General features: G+C 35.4%; 1 protein-coding gene across 5 annotated transcripts in view; it reads left to right on the plus strand.

Moving 5' to 3' along the window:
- Positions 1 to 14,174, plus strand: part of LOC125659329 (probable tRNA(His) guanylyltransferase) — a 15,835-nt gene extending 1,661 nt beyond the window's left edge. The window contains exons 2-9 of one of the 5 annotated variants that reach the window (XM_056148865.1): positions 2,395 to 2,487; positions 2,811 to 2,947; positions 4,412 to 4,559; positions 8,520 to 8,696; positions 10,089 to 10,258; positions 12,293 to 12,381; positions 13,075 to 13,182; positions 13,724 to 14,174. In XM_056148865.1, the coding sequence (XP_056004840.1) occupies positions 4,456 to 4,559; positions 8,520 to 8,696; positions 10,089 to 10,258; positions 12,293 to 12,381; positions 13,075 to 13,182; positions 13,724 to 13,903 (828 nt within the window). In that variant the 5' untranslated portion in view covers positions 2,395 to 2,487; positions 2,811 to 2,947; positions 4,412 to 4,455 and the 3' untranslated portion in view covers positions 13,904 to 14,174. Of the gene's footprint in view, positions 1 to 2,394; positions 2,488 to 2,810; positions 2,948 to 3,824; positions 4,216 to 4,411; positions 4,560 to 8,519; positions 8,697 to 10,088; positions 10,259 to 12,292; positions 12,382 to 13,074; positions 13,183 to 13,723 lie in introns of those variants that run through there. The other 4 variants (XM_056148864.1, XM_056148863.1, XM_056148866.1 and 1 more) reach the window with 4 other exon arrangements.
- Positions 14,175 to 16,820: the final 2,646 nt, after the last annotated feature.

A 16,820-nucleotide genomic window follows, 5' to 3' on the forward strand; every position in this document is an offset into this window, starting at 1 on the left:
AAATGCTGATTCACTGTCACGGACTCCTGGAATGTGTCGCCGCTAAAACTCAGTTTGCAGCCGTTAAATCAACACATTGCACATAACAATAAGAAGATAGTTATTCCCAAAATGTTATAATGGTTGTTATGTACGAGCTGTTAACTTTTTGTCTTTTGTGGTAGGCTTTCGATATTTGACTTGTACCGATAAGTGATATCTCAGGTCTGCCGATCATCTCATGCAGATGTGTTGAGTACCATGGAATCAGGATAGTGACTTTTGAACTTGAACTTTGTTTTCACATAACTTTTGAAGCTTTTATGGGTAAAATAGTCTCAAGCAATGTGCCTTGTTCCTAGTTTGTGAAGTTAAAATTCCATAGAGATCTAGTTAAACATAATACTTAATGCTTGTACATTTTGTTTTACCATACTTTTAAGATTCAGAATTAATGCTCATAATTAAGATGGTGCTGTATCGTATTTATATTCCCTCTCTTGTTGGAAATCATGGATGAGTTGACTCTAAGGACCTGAAGGTCTTTGAATTTTTAGATACATTGACATAGTGTTGTGTTGAACATCATACTTATCATGCAATTGCTGATTTTTGCCTTGTTCAGGGTTGTCGCTATTGCAAGAATCGGCATCCTAGATGCGGAAAATTCATTTGGGATGCAAAGATGTCTAATATAAAGTCCTGGACTCGAGTAAAAATCACCCAGCATAAAACAACATAAATCAACTAACTAAAGGTTATGTACAAAACAGCTAAAAGATAACTGATGGCTTCTTCAGTTAGAAAATATCCGATGGCTTCTTCATTTAGAAAATATTCGATGGATTCTGCAGAAGAGTTAAAAAATATCTGATGGCTTCTGCAGAACAGTTAGAATATATCTAATGAATTCTGCAGAACAGTTGGAAAGTATCTGATGGCCTATTCAGTTAGAAAATATCCGATGGATTCTGCAGAACAGTTAGAAAATATCTGATGGCCTATTCAATTAGAAAATATCCGATGGATTCTGCAGAACAGTTAGAGAGTATTTGATGGCCTATTCTTGTAGGGAGACTTATATCTAATTCACCAAATGCAGTTTCTCAAAAAGTTTGACATATGGGAGATAACTCTAGCATTCCAAATTACCCATGAACTTATATTGCAAAATTAGTTCATCAGAAGTCAGTCAGCTTTTAACAAAGCGTGCTTAGTATTATTTGTATGAATAAATTGGCAGTTTATATACGAAATACAGATGTGTGTAAAAATTTGTACATAAGTTGTTTTAAAAATACCGTGACTGTTTGATTTCAATTGATATTTTTGCATTACTCAGCCCGTGCTACACATTAATGATTTAATAAAAAAAAAAATACAGTTTGTTTCATTCTATTTCTGTGAGGAAAAAATGCAGTGCTTGAATTTCCACAAGACAATAGGGACACCCTCTGTTCACATCTGCAGCACATTCATGAGGAAATGGATGTATTGACATTTAAAGATCTATATAAAAGGCAAAAACTTTGGAAATGTAAATATTTTTGCGAATAGAATTTAGAGAACAGCTCACGGCATCATGGAAATATGTTGTAAATAAAAACTAGTACAGATATAAAGCTTCTTAAGAGAAAAAAGTAAAGTTTCTGGAGAGAAAAAAAGTACTAGATATGTGTAGGTCTCTTTATGTCTCAAAGAGAAGTTCAAGACATGTAACGCAAGACGTAACATTGTGTATCTCTTCACACAATAAAGTACCAGTGTTCAGAAATTATTGATTTTTGCTTTATTTTCAGATTTACTAAAAAAAATTTACTCAGTTCAAAGTCATTAATTGTGAATCACTATATACCTTGGTCATGTGACGTATTTGTCACAAAATTTTCATTACCAAATGAAGCTTGGGTATCTAGATTAATTTAGTTAATATTATTATTGCAATGTTTATCATGTTTATCAATTGTTCCTTTTGTGAAATGTATTGATCTGGGAATCGTCAAGAGTACTTTAATGATTTACCCGCCTCTGGCCAGTCAGAACTTACGTCACTTATATATAAAGCTCTGTCAAACGTTAAGTCAGAAGAAGCGCGCCCTCGTTTACTTAATCTCCAGATAAGCCTCCATGTTTGACCAAAGACCTCTTTTAGAAAAATTTAAATCGGGGATAGCATACTAGCACATTATTCTGTTATGATGAGAAATGATAATGTTTATTCTAAATATTTTGGCCAGCCCCCTGTTTTCTGGTGCTATCAGATCAATTTAGGTAAATGCAGTGGAGCATGGACTCTAACAAGGCACCGAGTAATTCCAAAGACAGTGTCTGGGGTCACTATAGGAATTTATGAATACTATTAGTCTGTGTAGAGTTACTAGCACCCGATCATATTTCATTTGTCCACACATACAGATGACAGAGGAGGAACCGCGAGATCCTGCTGTCTGATTGAAGGACCCTTGAGATTTGAAACAATACTGTGTTACCTAGTCAACGCCTAGGATGGTATGTTTAAATATGAATTATTGAAATGGAAATACTGAATGCAATTTTTTTCTTTCATGAACTAATTTAATGTTTATTCTGGTAGTTCATTGAGAATTTTATCAAAAGTGTCAAGTAGTCAGGAGCGTTTTAAAAGCAGCCTTTAAATGACTCGAAATGAAGTTGTATACATGTACAGTAAATACTGAAGTGTAGTGTCTTTTTCCGATGGGGGATTGTTGTAAATTTTAATGTTTTGCACAAAAGATGGCGTGCCTCTATTTGTCTTTTAAATGTAATTCAAGATGTTGACAAATATAGCCCAATAAAATTCTTCAATATAGGGTCTTTGGGCCACTACAAAAAAATAGCAGGTTGGTGAGATACCTTTAAATCTTCCCATATAATGTTGTCTCTTCCTGAATGACCCTTCAGTACAGGTGTGTGGTTCTACATAGAGCAGAGGATAGAGGAATGTTCAGTAAGTTTTTTTTTTATTGATCAATGTGGCATTTTAGTTTGTTGAGCAGCTGTGAAGAATTTTCATTAATTTTGTAATTACTGATATATAGGTAATTGATTAGGAATGATCCACAGAATTTTAATTAAAAAATATCTAATGAAAGTATGATGATAGGTGTCAGTTTTTTCCCCCTTTGCTGTTGCCAGTGAACTAGTTTTTTTATGTCAGAATAGATTGTGTATGGGTTTTTTTTCTGTTGCCAGTGAACTAGTTTCTTGGTGAATTGTAGAGATTGAGCATGGTTTTTATTTTGCTATATATATACTGTCCCAGCTCTCTAATTCTCTTGGAAGTTTTATGGATACAGGCATGATGAATGATAAATATCTTTGGAAGTTGGAAAGATTATAGATCTATTTCTTTATTTTTGCTTTTTGATGAGTTTGCATGCAGAGAGTATTGAAATAGGATGTTATGATATGATAGATGAATTCATCCTCATTGTTTAAATCATTTAATGCAGACTGGATGCACATCGATCAGTTTTATGTATTCAAGGTGGATTGAATATGTATTTTAAATATTAAATTCAGCAAATATAGTATATTCTAGTTACGAAACAAACTTCAGGAAATACGTCTAGTTGCTGCAGAAAGTATGCATTAAAATGGACACGTTTACACCTGATGGGGTTATTCAATATCTACAGTGACATTTCAAGTTTTGCTCCTCGTAAGTTGTTGATAGATAATCTACCATTGTATGGTGTACATCAAGAGAAACGTACGCAGGTCGTAAACAATTCTAAAGTCTGAGATTCCACAACTCGCACAGATTACCAGATCTTAACATGTACAGGAATTTTCATTCAAAATTAAATGTCAATTTTAAATATATTGCCGCTAAGCAATTAGCAGGTGAAATGTGTTTTTTTTCCCCTCTCCATTGATTGAAGTTCAGATTGATTTGAAAAGGAGGGGTGGTACTTTGTGAGAAGCCATACTTGGTGGAGGAGAATTTATTACACTGTCCTTTATGAACTGGGATTTAAGAAATGACTGCCACCGGTTTTAATTAGATTGAGAGTCACAGTGTTGTTTTTTAATTTGAAATTTATGTGTGTTAAACCTCAACAGAAAAAGCAAGTGATATTGCTTATATAAAAAGTAGACTGCATTTGCTGCCTGAGTTTGTATTGATTTTGTGTATAGATACTGTGTGCAGTATACACATGAATGTAATCCTGTCAAAGGTTGATTATCACCGAAATAGACGTGGAAGAGTTGGTAACTGGGGAATTTATCATTGATTTTGGATTATATATAGTTTGATGTAGATTTTGTTTTTTAAATAGCCAAATCATTGTTAAGGAGGATGGTTCCCTTTGAATAAGACAAAGAATAAATAGAACTTATCTTAAAACAACTGTTTTCCTATGAAATTTTCATATGTTTTGTATTCTATTTTTATCGCTTTTTGCAGTAAGAAGTAAAGGATGAAGTGAGCTAAAGAGACCCCCTACAGAAATGGCGAAAAGCAAGTTTGAGTATGTGAAGCAGTTTGAAGCAGAAGACAAATGTCTGCCAAACTGCTGGATCGTCATCAGAGTGGATGGGAAATGCTTTCACAGGTTCGTTAATGGTCATCACGTACTGTAAAATTCCGATTATTTTCATTGGGTCTCATTTTCATATATCATTCAAATTTCCTATAACGAGGGAGCTACCATTGAGGAAGATAGCTCTTCAACCACAAAATGGAAGACCTCAATAATATGCAGTTTTTTTTTCTTTGAAATTCCAACCATGTGACGTACCCCTCATAAAAATAAGTATTTTCCACAACAGCCTGTTGTATCCAGTTAAGGTGCACAGTCTCAATGATAGGGGAGATAACTGCTTTATAACATTAGCCAGTCTCTCAATGTTGTCTTGCATAAATTACATGACATTAAAGTTTGTGTTGATAAATATATCAGACTTTTTCAAAATACATGTATATTGAAATTTTCCGCTGGTCTCTGTCGCTGGGTTACATATACGTAGGGTTGAGATAGCTGCTCTTTATTGAATTTGATCTACTAAGTAAGTGGGGAGAAGTTTTAGTTTATTTGGAGATATGTGATGTGAATTCTTACAATTCTTACTCGACTGGCCTGTCTGCTAGTCAATATATTCATCACATATTGGATACATACACATGCAAACTTGACCTGCATGTAGATGAAAGAGAGAGTGATTGGATCGTAAAACCTCTGATGAGTTAATAAAAGAAATATCTCTCAGTTTAAGAAATGTCTCTCAGTTTAAGAAATATCTCTCAGTTTAAGAAATGTCTCTCAGTTTTTGAAAGTATATGAGTTGATACACCCCGAGGCTCTTTACCCCGTCGTATTGAATGGAGCACGTTAGCACACCGGTGTATTGATTGGAGCACGTTAGCACACCGGCATATTGAATGGAGCTTGTTAGCGCTCCAAGAACTATATGTCAGTGTGAAGAAGCTTGAGGTATAATTATACATGTTATACACCACAGTCCATCCCCTCTCTCACACATATAACAAGTCACAAATATTTCCTTTTATCAGGCTTGGTTCTGGCATTATCTTGATTAATTTGATCTCTCTGATTGGTCTAGACGATCTTCTCTGATGCGTACCTTAAAGTGACTTCACTTCAGTATTAATTTCGGGACGTTTATTCTGGTTTTCCTGTTGACCAATCATAGATTTCCTAACATTTTTATCAACCAATCAAATTTCGCTTTTTAAAGCATATGTTGCTAAGTCAAATTTAATGCCACAAATAGCTTTACCAAACCTTACTAATTATATGGTAAAATCACTATTAGGTACAATATAAAATAATGGTTGACTGCGGCCTTGGTCAACTAATAGTCACGCGTAGACCTTATGAACAGTCAATAATTGTATAGTATAACACACACTGTTATATTGACCAGCAGGTTGACTTTATACTCTACAATTAATAGTTTTCATTGGGCACAATTTTATGTATATCACATTTCAATCTACAATGAAATATGCAATTATATATGTATGTTTCAATGTGCAGAAAAAATATTTACAAAATGACAGTCCAACGAATCTGTAAAATCTTGACAGTCCACGAAAATTGGCCTCCAGGAATTTAAATGTACAATGCCACAGCGATATTAATATTACCAGGAATTAAAGTCTTCTTGCACTGTCAAAGGAGGACACCCCCAAGGCTAGTAGAAATAATTATTTTTATTTACTGGTCACTTGGGCTATCAACTAGTCATTTTTAGAACTTTTACTGTCCCTTTGGACCAGTAGATATGAAAATGTCTGGACCAAATTCCATGATTGAATATAAATGGTAAAACACTTTCATAAATAATTTACTAACCCAATCGTTGAGGAACTTTGATAAGTATTCATATTCACTAGTCTCAAGGGCACCTGCTCCTTATAAAGCACTAGCCCAAATAACTCCTTATGATAGGGCCATCAATTATTTTGATCCCTGACCCTATAGAAATTCAGAGGATCCTTACAAAATAATTTATTTCTATACATCGCCATTTTTGCAGTTCTCTTGAGGTCCTGAGAGTGTTACTTGTACATGTAATAGACATTATAATTATCTTCTGTTTATTTAAATTCTGACCCATTACAATTTTCGGTGTTGTTGATCCTGAATGTCATATCACAGTTTTTGGTCTGCAGATCCATTTAAATTCCTGATTGAATGGTTTCATGTGTAAAAATCCCCCGACTTCCTAAAGCCTCATTAAATCTTACAGCACATTTAAAAGTGAAGGGCCATGGACATAATATCAGAAGAAAATAAATTGATTAATTCTACCTGGTGTTTAGTTTGAGCTTTTCCATTTAAAAATTCTGTTATATGTTGTGACATGATGTAGTGGATGTAAATGAGTTGCCATCTCTTGGGTCTCTGTTGATCCGTTCACAACTTTTTTCTTTTTTCGTGCCATTGCATAAAGCTGTGTGCTGATAAGAAAGGAAGCAAATAAAATTTTGGATAGTATGAATTGATAGTTAAGGATTTGGATGGTATGCAGTGGTGTAACTACACATTGGCTGTATAATGGGCAGTCGCACCAGTGAATTCACATTCTTGTAAATGCCTAACAGAGACATCAATAAAACACTCAGTATAATTGTGTTTGGGTGGTTGGAACTTTAAGAGTCCATTAAGAATTTACTGGGTTGACTGGCAGTACCTGTATTGCACAACACAAGGAAAAAATTGGAAATAAAATATTGGAGCTGCAGTTTAAGGGCTACCCATCACAACACAATAACTCCTCATATAGTAGGGGTGTAACAATATACTGGTTTATTATACCTTAGAATGTTTTTGCTATATAAATGTTAGGTGAATTTTGCTTTTCTTCTGGATAACGCTAGCCATGAAATGAACTATCTCACCCTAGGGAAATAGTCTCGAAACTATTTACCTGATGCTATATTTTCCCGCGTTTTCTTTTCTGTGACGTCAAAGTCTGATAACTCTAATTAGTTTACCACTCGGATCACCTCGGTCGATTCCATCTAGGCTTATGCCGAATGTTAGTTTACTTCACTTTGGTATGTCTGACACAAGTAAAGTCTACTTTGATATAATAAAACACCTATTTACTGACTATTCGGACAATAGCAAGTTTATTGTCCCCCTCGACAGCAACTATTTCCTGAGGGGGACAATAAACTTGCTATTGTCCGAATAGCCAGTAAATAGGTGTATAATATCGCAATACACAAAAAACTGTATCGTACTGTGGTATGAAAATCCTATTGTAATATCATTGTATTTTTTATCCTTGCACATTTAGATAAGTTAGTGTTTCATTTCAGAACAAAGAATTATTGAATAGATTATGTAAAGTGATGTATCGTCATAGTGATACAGTCTCAATTTTTATAACGTTAAACTTCGTATCATGACACCTCTATCAAATATTTAGGGTCTCAGTTTGTGGCATATAAACATTGAAAAAATAGTTCACAGCAGGTGTCAAGGGAGAATCTACTATCTATTTTATATATTGGCAGTTGTCTGTTTTATATATTGACTGCTGTCTGTTTTATATATTGACTGTAGTCTGTATGCCCCGAAGATGGGGGGGGGGGGGGGCACATTGTTTTTGTCCTGTCTCATTCAAGACCTTTCCGTAGGTACCAACATTTTTGACCCTGTGACCTTGACCTTGGAGTTTGACCTACTTTTAAAAAAATTGACATTGGTCATAACTTCTAAATGGTAAATATCAGAGCTTTCATATTGCCCATGAGCATTTCTTGTGACAAGATCTTTCTACTGGTACCAAGATAGTTGTCCTTGTGACATTGGCCATCTTTGGAATTGCCCATTATAGGGGGCATTTGTGTTTCACAAACACATCTTGTTTATATTGACTGTTGTTTGTTTTATATTGACTGTTGTCTGTTTTATATATTGACTTTTGTCTGTTTATATATTGACTGTTGTCTGTTTATATATTAACCTTGACTGCTGTCTGTTTTATATTGACTGTTGTCTTTTTATATATTGACTGCTGTCATCATATTCTTACAGATTTGCTGATGTCCACCACTTTGTGAAGCCCAATGATGACCGCGGTCTGAACTTGATGACCCGTGCTGCCCAGTGTGTTATGGATGAGTATAAGGATGTGGTCTTCTGTTATGGGCAGAGTGATGAATATAGCTTTGTCTTCAGGAAAAACACCAATGTCTTCAACAGGCGTGGAAGGTGCACTCTCAAATTTAAACGTTTATCAATGTTCACAACATTTGTCTGTCAATGCTCAGTTTAAAACTTCCAAGTATTGATGATTACCAATACACGTGTAGTTTTATTTATTCTTTTTTATACGCCCGCATAAAAATGTGGGCATATTATGCTATACCGCTGTCCGTCCGTCCCTTTAATTTGTCTTAGCAACTCCTCCTATACCCTTTGGGGAATTTTGATGAAACTTGGTACAAAGAAAGATCACAATGTGGAACTGTGAATATTGCAAGGGGAATGCTGTCCAATGATTTTTAAAGTAGTTGTGGCCCTTGGATTTAATGCTTTCTATTCAAAATACATTGTATTTGCAACTCCTCCTAAGCCATTGGGGGATTTTGATGGAACTTGGTACAAAGAAAGATTACAATGTGGAGATGTGCATATTACAAGGGGAATGCTGCACCACTATTTTTGAAGGAGTTAAGGCCCTTGGGCTTAGATTTATTTTATGCAAGTACCTTGTCTTCGTAACTTTTCTTAAACCCTTTGGAAGATTTCAATGAAACTTAGTATAAAGGAAGATCACAATGTGTAGATGTGCATATTACAAGGGAAATGCCGTCCCACTGTTTTTGAAGGAGTTACAGCCCTTGGGCTTGGATTTATTTAATGCAAAATACATTGTTATTGCTACTTTGACAAAATCCTTTTGTGGATAATCCTTTCTCACTTGTTCAAATTCCTGGGTCAATAATGTATGCGGGCATATCATGTACCACTTTGACGGTGCCCTATTTTTTGTAATTAGAATGTAGTTGAGGTCATAGGATACCTAAGATTTTGGACACAATAAATGTACAGAAATAGGATTTTCCTGTGTTTACGTGGGATTTTCTATCATTTGATTAAACAACAAAGTAAGTTGGTCATTAATACATGAAATGCACATTTTTGAAGGATTTTGATTTTTGGGGTAATGTATTTTCCTTGAATTTTCTAGTAAAGATTTGTGAATAGTGCAAAAATAAACTTTAAAGGTGGTTTCCTAGGAAAAGTTTGTGGTATACATGTACATTGCATATGGGTTTCTAGCAATATTAAAACCTTTACAAATAGTTTTAGAAAATTCTATAACAATACAAATATTTTTTGGTGTCCTATGTCCGTAAGTATATTAAGTGATTACATGTATTTCCATTGTAATCTCAAACCAATCTCTGGTAGCCATGATTCCCTGTATCTGTATTAAAATCAACCTTGGATATCCAACGATGATCTTAAATAAGAATCGGTATTTAAACTCATTGATAAATTATCCGAAAGCAGCATGCTGCTGAGTAAAGAATGCATTGTTGCTTTTTTCAAAGATTGTTCTAAGTTTCTTCATTTTTACGTATTTTCTTCTTACAGCAAAATAATGAGTAATGTGGTCAGTCTGTTTACCTCCTCCTTTGTGTTTTACTGGCCTCGATATTTCAACACGCAAGCCATGCAATACCCTCCAGCATTTGATGGTCGTGTCATTTTGTATCCTAGCGACAAGAATCTCCGTGACTACCTATCTTGGAGGCAGGCAGATTGTAAGTTTACAGACCGTGAATATATGGAATTAATTATATTTACTACACGCAAGTTATGTGTACTGATAGAAAATTATTCATATTGTAGATTAACCAGAAATTCATTTGCTAAATACATAATGTTTCCCAAACCAGAAATTTATCTGCTAAACAAAATACAGTAAAACGTCTGTATCTCGAATATGGTTTATCTCGAATACCCCGTTTGAGTCGAAGTCGACCGCTGGTCCCGGCCGTGTTCCCTATATAAATGATTAAAAAATCTTCGGATATTTCGAACATGGTAATCTCGAATACCCCGCTTATGTCGAAGTATTTTCAAGGTCCCATGCCCTAAATTCACCTGGTTTATCTCGAAGTGCAGTCAATTTTCTGCTCTGCTTACCATACCTGGTGTCGTTAAGTCCCACATTCACGCCCGCGGCTTCACCAATCGACTGCTAATCCACGCTCGCCTTTTTCGAGTAGACCCAGGTCGCAATAATTGGTTCAACAGCTTGGGTAATTAGTGAGGCCAATTATGAACTAACACGCCCGATTCCAGGGACGGTGTTTTGAATGATACACGCTATATCATTAACATGTGGTTTAGATAAACGAACGAAATTGTCGAAGTACGCTTGAAAAAAAAGTAATGCCCATAATTACGAAAATGCATTTGATAATACACACTTCATCATTACATTAAAAAAAAAATATTCCAGATCGAATTCGAATATCTCGAACCCCTGGATATCTCGAAGTTTTTTCGAAGTCCCTCGGACTTCGAGATAGAGATATTTTACTGTATGTCTGTTTCCTTAACCAGAAATTTATTTGCTAAATTCTTATGTTTTCTTAAAGACCCAACTTTAAGTTAATGCCCCCAAATTTTACCCGTGTCGTGATCAATGATAAGCCGTAGTACATCACAATGTTCTGAGAAAATTTGGGCATTTTTTAAAAAACTTTACATGAATGCAGATATCATTACTACCTTGAAAGACCTGACATTAATTGCCTATTAAAGCCATTGGTTGATAAAACTGTGGATTTACGTTTCGATGGGCTTATGGCTGCAACTTCTTTGTTAACTCGTATATATATTTTCTTCTCATTTCCTTCCGAGTTCACTAAAAATATCCCTTAATAGATCATATCTGGAGATGGTGTTACTTCTAATCATGTCACTCCCAACAGAAAACATTTTGTTTTCATTTATTCATTTATTATTGTCGTCATTTCTACACAAACTGAAACATTTACTTTGAATAGAGTTATCTACCCATTTATCAATCTTTTTTTCGTACATAATGTAGGATGGCTCCGCTTTTCTTCTTCCTCTTCTTTTATGATAAAAGAAATTTCGCAACAGGATACAGACTCTGTAATGTCTTCATTTTTATCATAATTCACTAGCACCCATATTTTTTTTAACCTAGAAGACAACCACTCATACAAATACATTTTCCCAACTCACCACCAAATCACCCCCACCCATCCAAAAAAATATCAACTGCCCCCCCCCCCCCCCCCCCCCCCCCCTACGTTTTTTGCTGGAATAGCCCTTACATGTTCACAGTATCTATGGGTAGAATATAATAGGATATATGGTTACATTGGGAAACCCTGACAGGACTGCTTCAAGCATTGTGCTGACTTTTTATAAATACTTGTACTGTCTACTCCACTTATATTGAAGTCACTTATATTGAACTATCTGTTATATTGAAGTCACTTATATTGAACTATCTGTTATATTGAAGTCACTTATATTGAACTATCTGTTATATTGAAGTCACTTATATTGAGCTATTGGTTATATTAAAGTCACTTATATTGAACTATATGTTATCTTGAAGTCAATATATAGAGAATATTACATGCTAATATCCATATTGTAGGTCATATCAGACCGAGTGGCCCCATATCAGCCCGAGAGCTGATATGACATAATTTATGATATGGATTTTAGCATGCATGTAATATTCTATTTATGATATACTGTACTTTTTTTGGTGATATCTCTTTGAATGTGCAGATTACATTTTGTAGGTCACATCAATAATTTGTACAATACCTGTTTCTGGAAACTGGTTCAGGAAAGAGGGCTGACTCCAGCTCAATCACAGGAGAGGTTAAAGGTCAGCATTAAAATAAGGATTAGCAAGTTTAGAATATTTAGTACTGTAATATGTTCAGAGATACAATTGTAGATACATGAAACATATCCTCATAAGAAAGATCTGTAGTAGTCTTCTGAGTATGAAAGTTTATAGATATTGCACGAAATATGAAAGTTTATAAATATTGCACAAAATATGAAAGTTTATAAATATTGCACGAAATATTTTATATTATCAACAAGTGAAGATAACGAATAGTGATCAATCTAATAAATCATATAAAAGATACAAAATTAAGAGTAGGGTAAACTCAGACTCCTGGACACACCAGAACTTGTTCCCAATCCTTTTGATTTCATCAATAGAATATGTTCAAAACAAACAAAAAACAAACAAAACACACCAGAGGTGGGATCAGGTGCCAGGTCATACCCACTGTGAGTGATATGTCCTGATTTCTCTATTGAATTACAGTTGTAATGAAAAGCAGGACTCTGTATGCTTATTAATGACATTAAAAACAGCATTAATGTTTTTTCTTCTTCCTTTTTTGCACTTAAAATTCAACAGATGTTTGAGTTTGCCATTGTCTACATTAATTAGCATGATTGTACTACTGTGCTAAATGTAGTGGGTAACAAAAGTTGGAGTTTTTTGGTGCTGATTCCATTGTGATATCATAATAATTCTGTATATCATCTGCAATTCCAGGGAACCTTATCAAGTGATAAAAATGATCTACTATTCAACGAATTCAGTCAGAACTACAATAACCTGCCAGAGATGTACAGAAAGGGAACCGTCATTATGCATCAAAAGGTGAGTCAGGGAAATGTAATTATACATCAAAACGTGAGTCAGGGAGCTGTCATTATACATCAAAAGGTGAGTCAGGGAGCTGTCATTATACATCAAAAGGTGAGTCAGGGAGCTGTCATTATATATCAAAAGGTGAGTCAGGGAGCTGTCATTATACATCAAAAGGTGAGTCAGGGAGCTGTCATTATATATCAAAAGGTGAGTCAGGGAGCTGTCATTATACATCAAAAGGTGAGTCAGGGAGCTGTCAATATACATCAAAACGTGAGTCAGGGAACTTTATATAGGTCAAAAGATCAGTTGTACATAATTGAATGCTGTTTTTTGCTGCTCTTTATCCAAAAAATACAGCAGAGTAAATCTTAAACCATTCTCATTAACATTATTTAAATAAATTATCTACTTATCATTATAATCAGGTGGTGGTGGTGGTGGGGGGTTGTCCCTCTGTATGTGTGTTGTGTAATCAGCACAAGGGGTAGGTGTTGATCAGTTGGAAGATAATTGCAAGTTCATTTTCATTTGATTTTGTTTTCTGCAGGAGAAAGAGTTGGATGCAAATTCATTGTCACCCTTGGAGAGAAGTCCTCGAAATTCTGTTTCTTTTAGTTTCCAAGGCGACTACATTCCTCGTACGCGAGTCCAAATTCTACACTGTGATATTATTAGTGAAAAATTCTGGACCGAGCACCCTCAAATTTTGGATGGTGTCAAAAAATAGTATTTTATTTCAACAGGGGAGGAAACTTTACCATTTGTTTTAATGAGGTTGGAATGTGTGAAAGTGGAAGGATGAGCCGTCGTCTAGACGGCCGTAAAACGCTATTTATTGGTGATGTGTCACGATCACTGTGTTAGATTTGTACAATGTACATGTCATTTCTTTGTATGCATTGTAAAATGATATTATACTCAATTACGCAATAACATAGTCACATGTAACTAATAGTTTGCATGTTCTTGATCATCATATTAAACGTATGTGAAGTATCGATTCCAGACTTGTGTTGTCGTACTATTTTGATTGTGTTCCAGGAAATAGACACCCATTTTACCAACTCTGTAATTGCTACCGTGTCCACAGAAGTCCAGTTTATGTGCTCCAAAGGCCAAATATTTGTCTTCATTCATGAGCTCTCAACATATGAGAATTATTAACATGTTAAAAAATTCATTTCCAGAGAATAACACAGCTGGACACGATTTGAGCAGAAAATTTTGAAATTTAAATTTTTAATGTTTAGAATGCTTAACTAAAGTATTACTAATGATCAGCAAAAATTTGAATGTACACGGGTGATACAGAGGTCACAAGTCCTTGTTATGTAAACAAGGCTTGTGCCATGTTTTTGTTTACATTTTAATTGTGTTAAGAATTCACTTATAAATTGAAAAAATCCGCTTTAAACGAAACATTTAGTAGGTTAAATAATTGTGAGTGCTGTATCTCACTTGTAACTCAAAAATTGATATTCAAATTTTGGTTGACCATTACAAATACTTTAGCTAAGCATTGTAAACAATAAAAATGGAAAAATAAAATCTGAAAATTTTCAGCTCAAATTGTGTCCATGGCCCTTTAAATCACCATGGCATGCATGCATCCGATAAATGGGTTAGAACTGTGTGAACTTGAACATCATTTAACTTGCAATACTTCACACTTCTGAACTCCAAGGGAACATATTTCATTATAATTGCTCGTGTTCTTTTAAACTCTTCAAGACCAAGTATTCATCATTGTAGTATTGCTTTTGTAACAGGAAGGGAGAAAATGCATCTGACCAGACCAGGATTCAAACCCAGGCCCCCTGAATCTCTAGTCAGATGCTCTATCAAATGGCCACCGGCAATCAAACCCGGCTGATCTCTACATTCCTTCTTCCTTAAATGTCTTCACACTTAAAGACATTAAACCCAGATCTTGATCACCTGGCAGACATTTTCACCTGTCAGTTCTAGGGGCTGGTCTACGACTCTGAATCTGACAGGAAAGGAGAAAATGCAATGCACCAGACTGGGATTCGAACAACAAGACTTAAATGTTCATCAGATTTTCTCCTTTTTATTGACCCAGAACATACACATTTATGTGTTTCATTAACCTAGAACATACACATTTATATGTTTTATTAACCCAGAACATACACATTTAGGGGAGAGTGTTGATATTTCAGACAGTATGTGATGTATTTCGGAAATGCTCATCATCTAACCACTGAACCTAGGCATACTGTATATCGGTTCATACAACGAACATTCTAAATTGTGCTCTCGGGGGTTTCTTCGGATTTTTTCCTGCCATTTATGCCACATATTAACACTTTAACACAGTTAGGTAGAAGGTTGTAAATTCGGTGGTGGTGTTGTTATTTCGGACACATGGTGTTATAGCTTCGGACAGTTAGGAAATTTGGGTTTTGCTGTTTATTTTTTGCACATTAGATGATTTTTTATTTTTGGTAGTGTTTTTTAATTTTGTTTATAATTCTTTAATTATATCGGTAACTTTTACCAGAAAACTTGGTCTCAGCGGGACTTGGTTTTACCAGTCAAACAAAATGGATGCCAGGGTCTTGAACTGCAGTATAGGTGAAGGTCATGTATTTCAATCAACCAATCAGCTGGGTAACACATGCGCATAATATTAGGTGGTGTATTCCATTTTGTAAATATATCTAGTTCGGAAATCAGTTTAAATTTAGAACAAACAAGAGGTACTGTGAGCAATGCTCACTAAGAATACCCCCCGCTTACCCCAATCTCCCAAAGGGTGTTGGTAATAGGTAAAACTTCAGTATTATGATCCAAAAGGTATCTAGGAACACAGCATCTCCATGCGATGAAAAAAGCCATTAAAGAATTTAAATGGAAACCATATTGCTACTTCGATGTCCAGTGCACGTGACCTTTGACCTTTTGACCCCAAAATCGATAGGGAACATCTTCATCCCATGGGTAGTCCATATGTATGATATGTTGACTGTAGGTGGAAAGGATAACGCTTTAGAGCCCGGAAACCATATTGCTACTTCATTCCAGTGCGCTTGACCTTTGACCCCAAAATCAATAGGGAACATCTTCATCCCATGGGTAGTCCATATGTATGATATGGTGACTGTAGGTGGAAAGGATAACGCTTTAGAGCCCGGAAACCATTTTGCTACTTCAATGTCCAATGCACTTGACCTTTGGACCCCAAAATCGATAGGGAACATCTTCATCCCATGGGTAGTCCATATGTATGATATGGTGACTGTAGGTGGAAAGGATAACGCTTTAGAGCCCGGAAACCATTTTGCTACTTCAATGTCCAATGCGCTTGACCTTTGACCTTTTGACCCCAAAATCGATAGGGAACATCTTCATCCCATGGGTAGTCCATATGTATGATATGGTGACTGTAGGTGGAAAGGATAACGCTTTAGAGCCCGGAAACCATATTGCTACTTCGATGTCCAGTGCGCTTGACCTTTGACCTCAAAATCGATAGGGAACATTTTCATCTCATGGGTAGTCCATATATATGATATGGTGACGGTAGGTGGAAAGGATAATGCTTTAGAGCCCGGAAACCATTGCGTCTACAGACGGACGGACAACCCGATTCCAGTATACCCCCCCACAACTTGTTGCGG

This window comes from Ostrea edulis, chromosome 9, assembly GCF_947568905.1.
Source record: "Ostrea edulis chromosome 9, xbOstEdul1.1, whole genome shotgun sequence".
In the NCBI taxonomy this organism is placed as follows: Eukaryota; Metazoa; Mollusca; class Bivalvia; order Ostreida; family Ostreidae; genus Ostrea; species Ostrea edulis.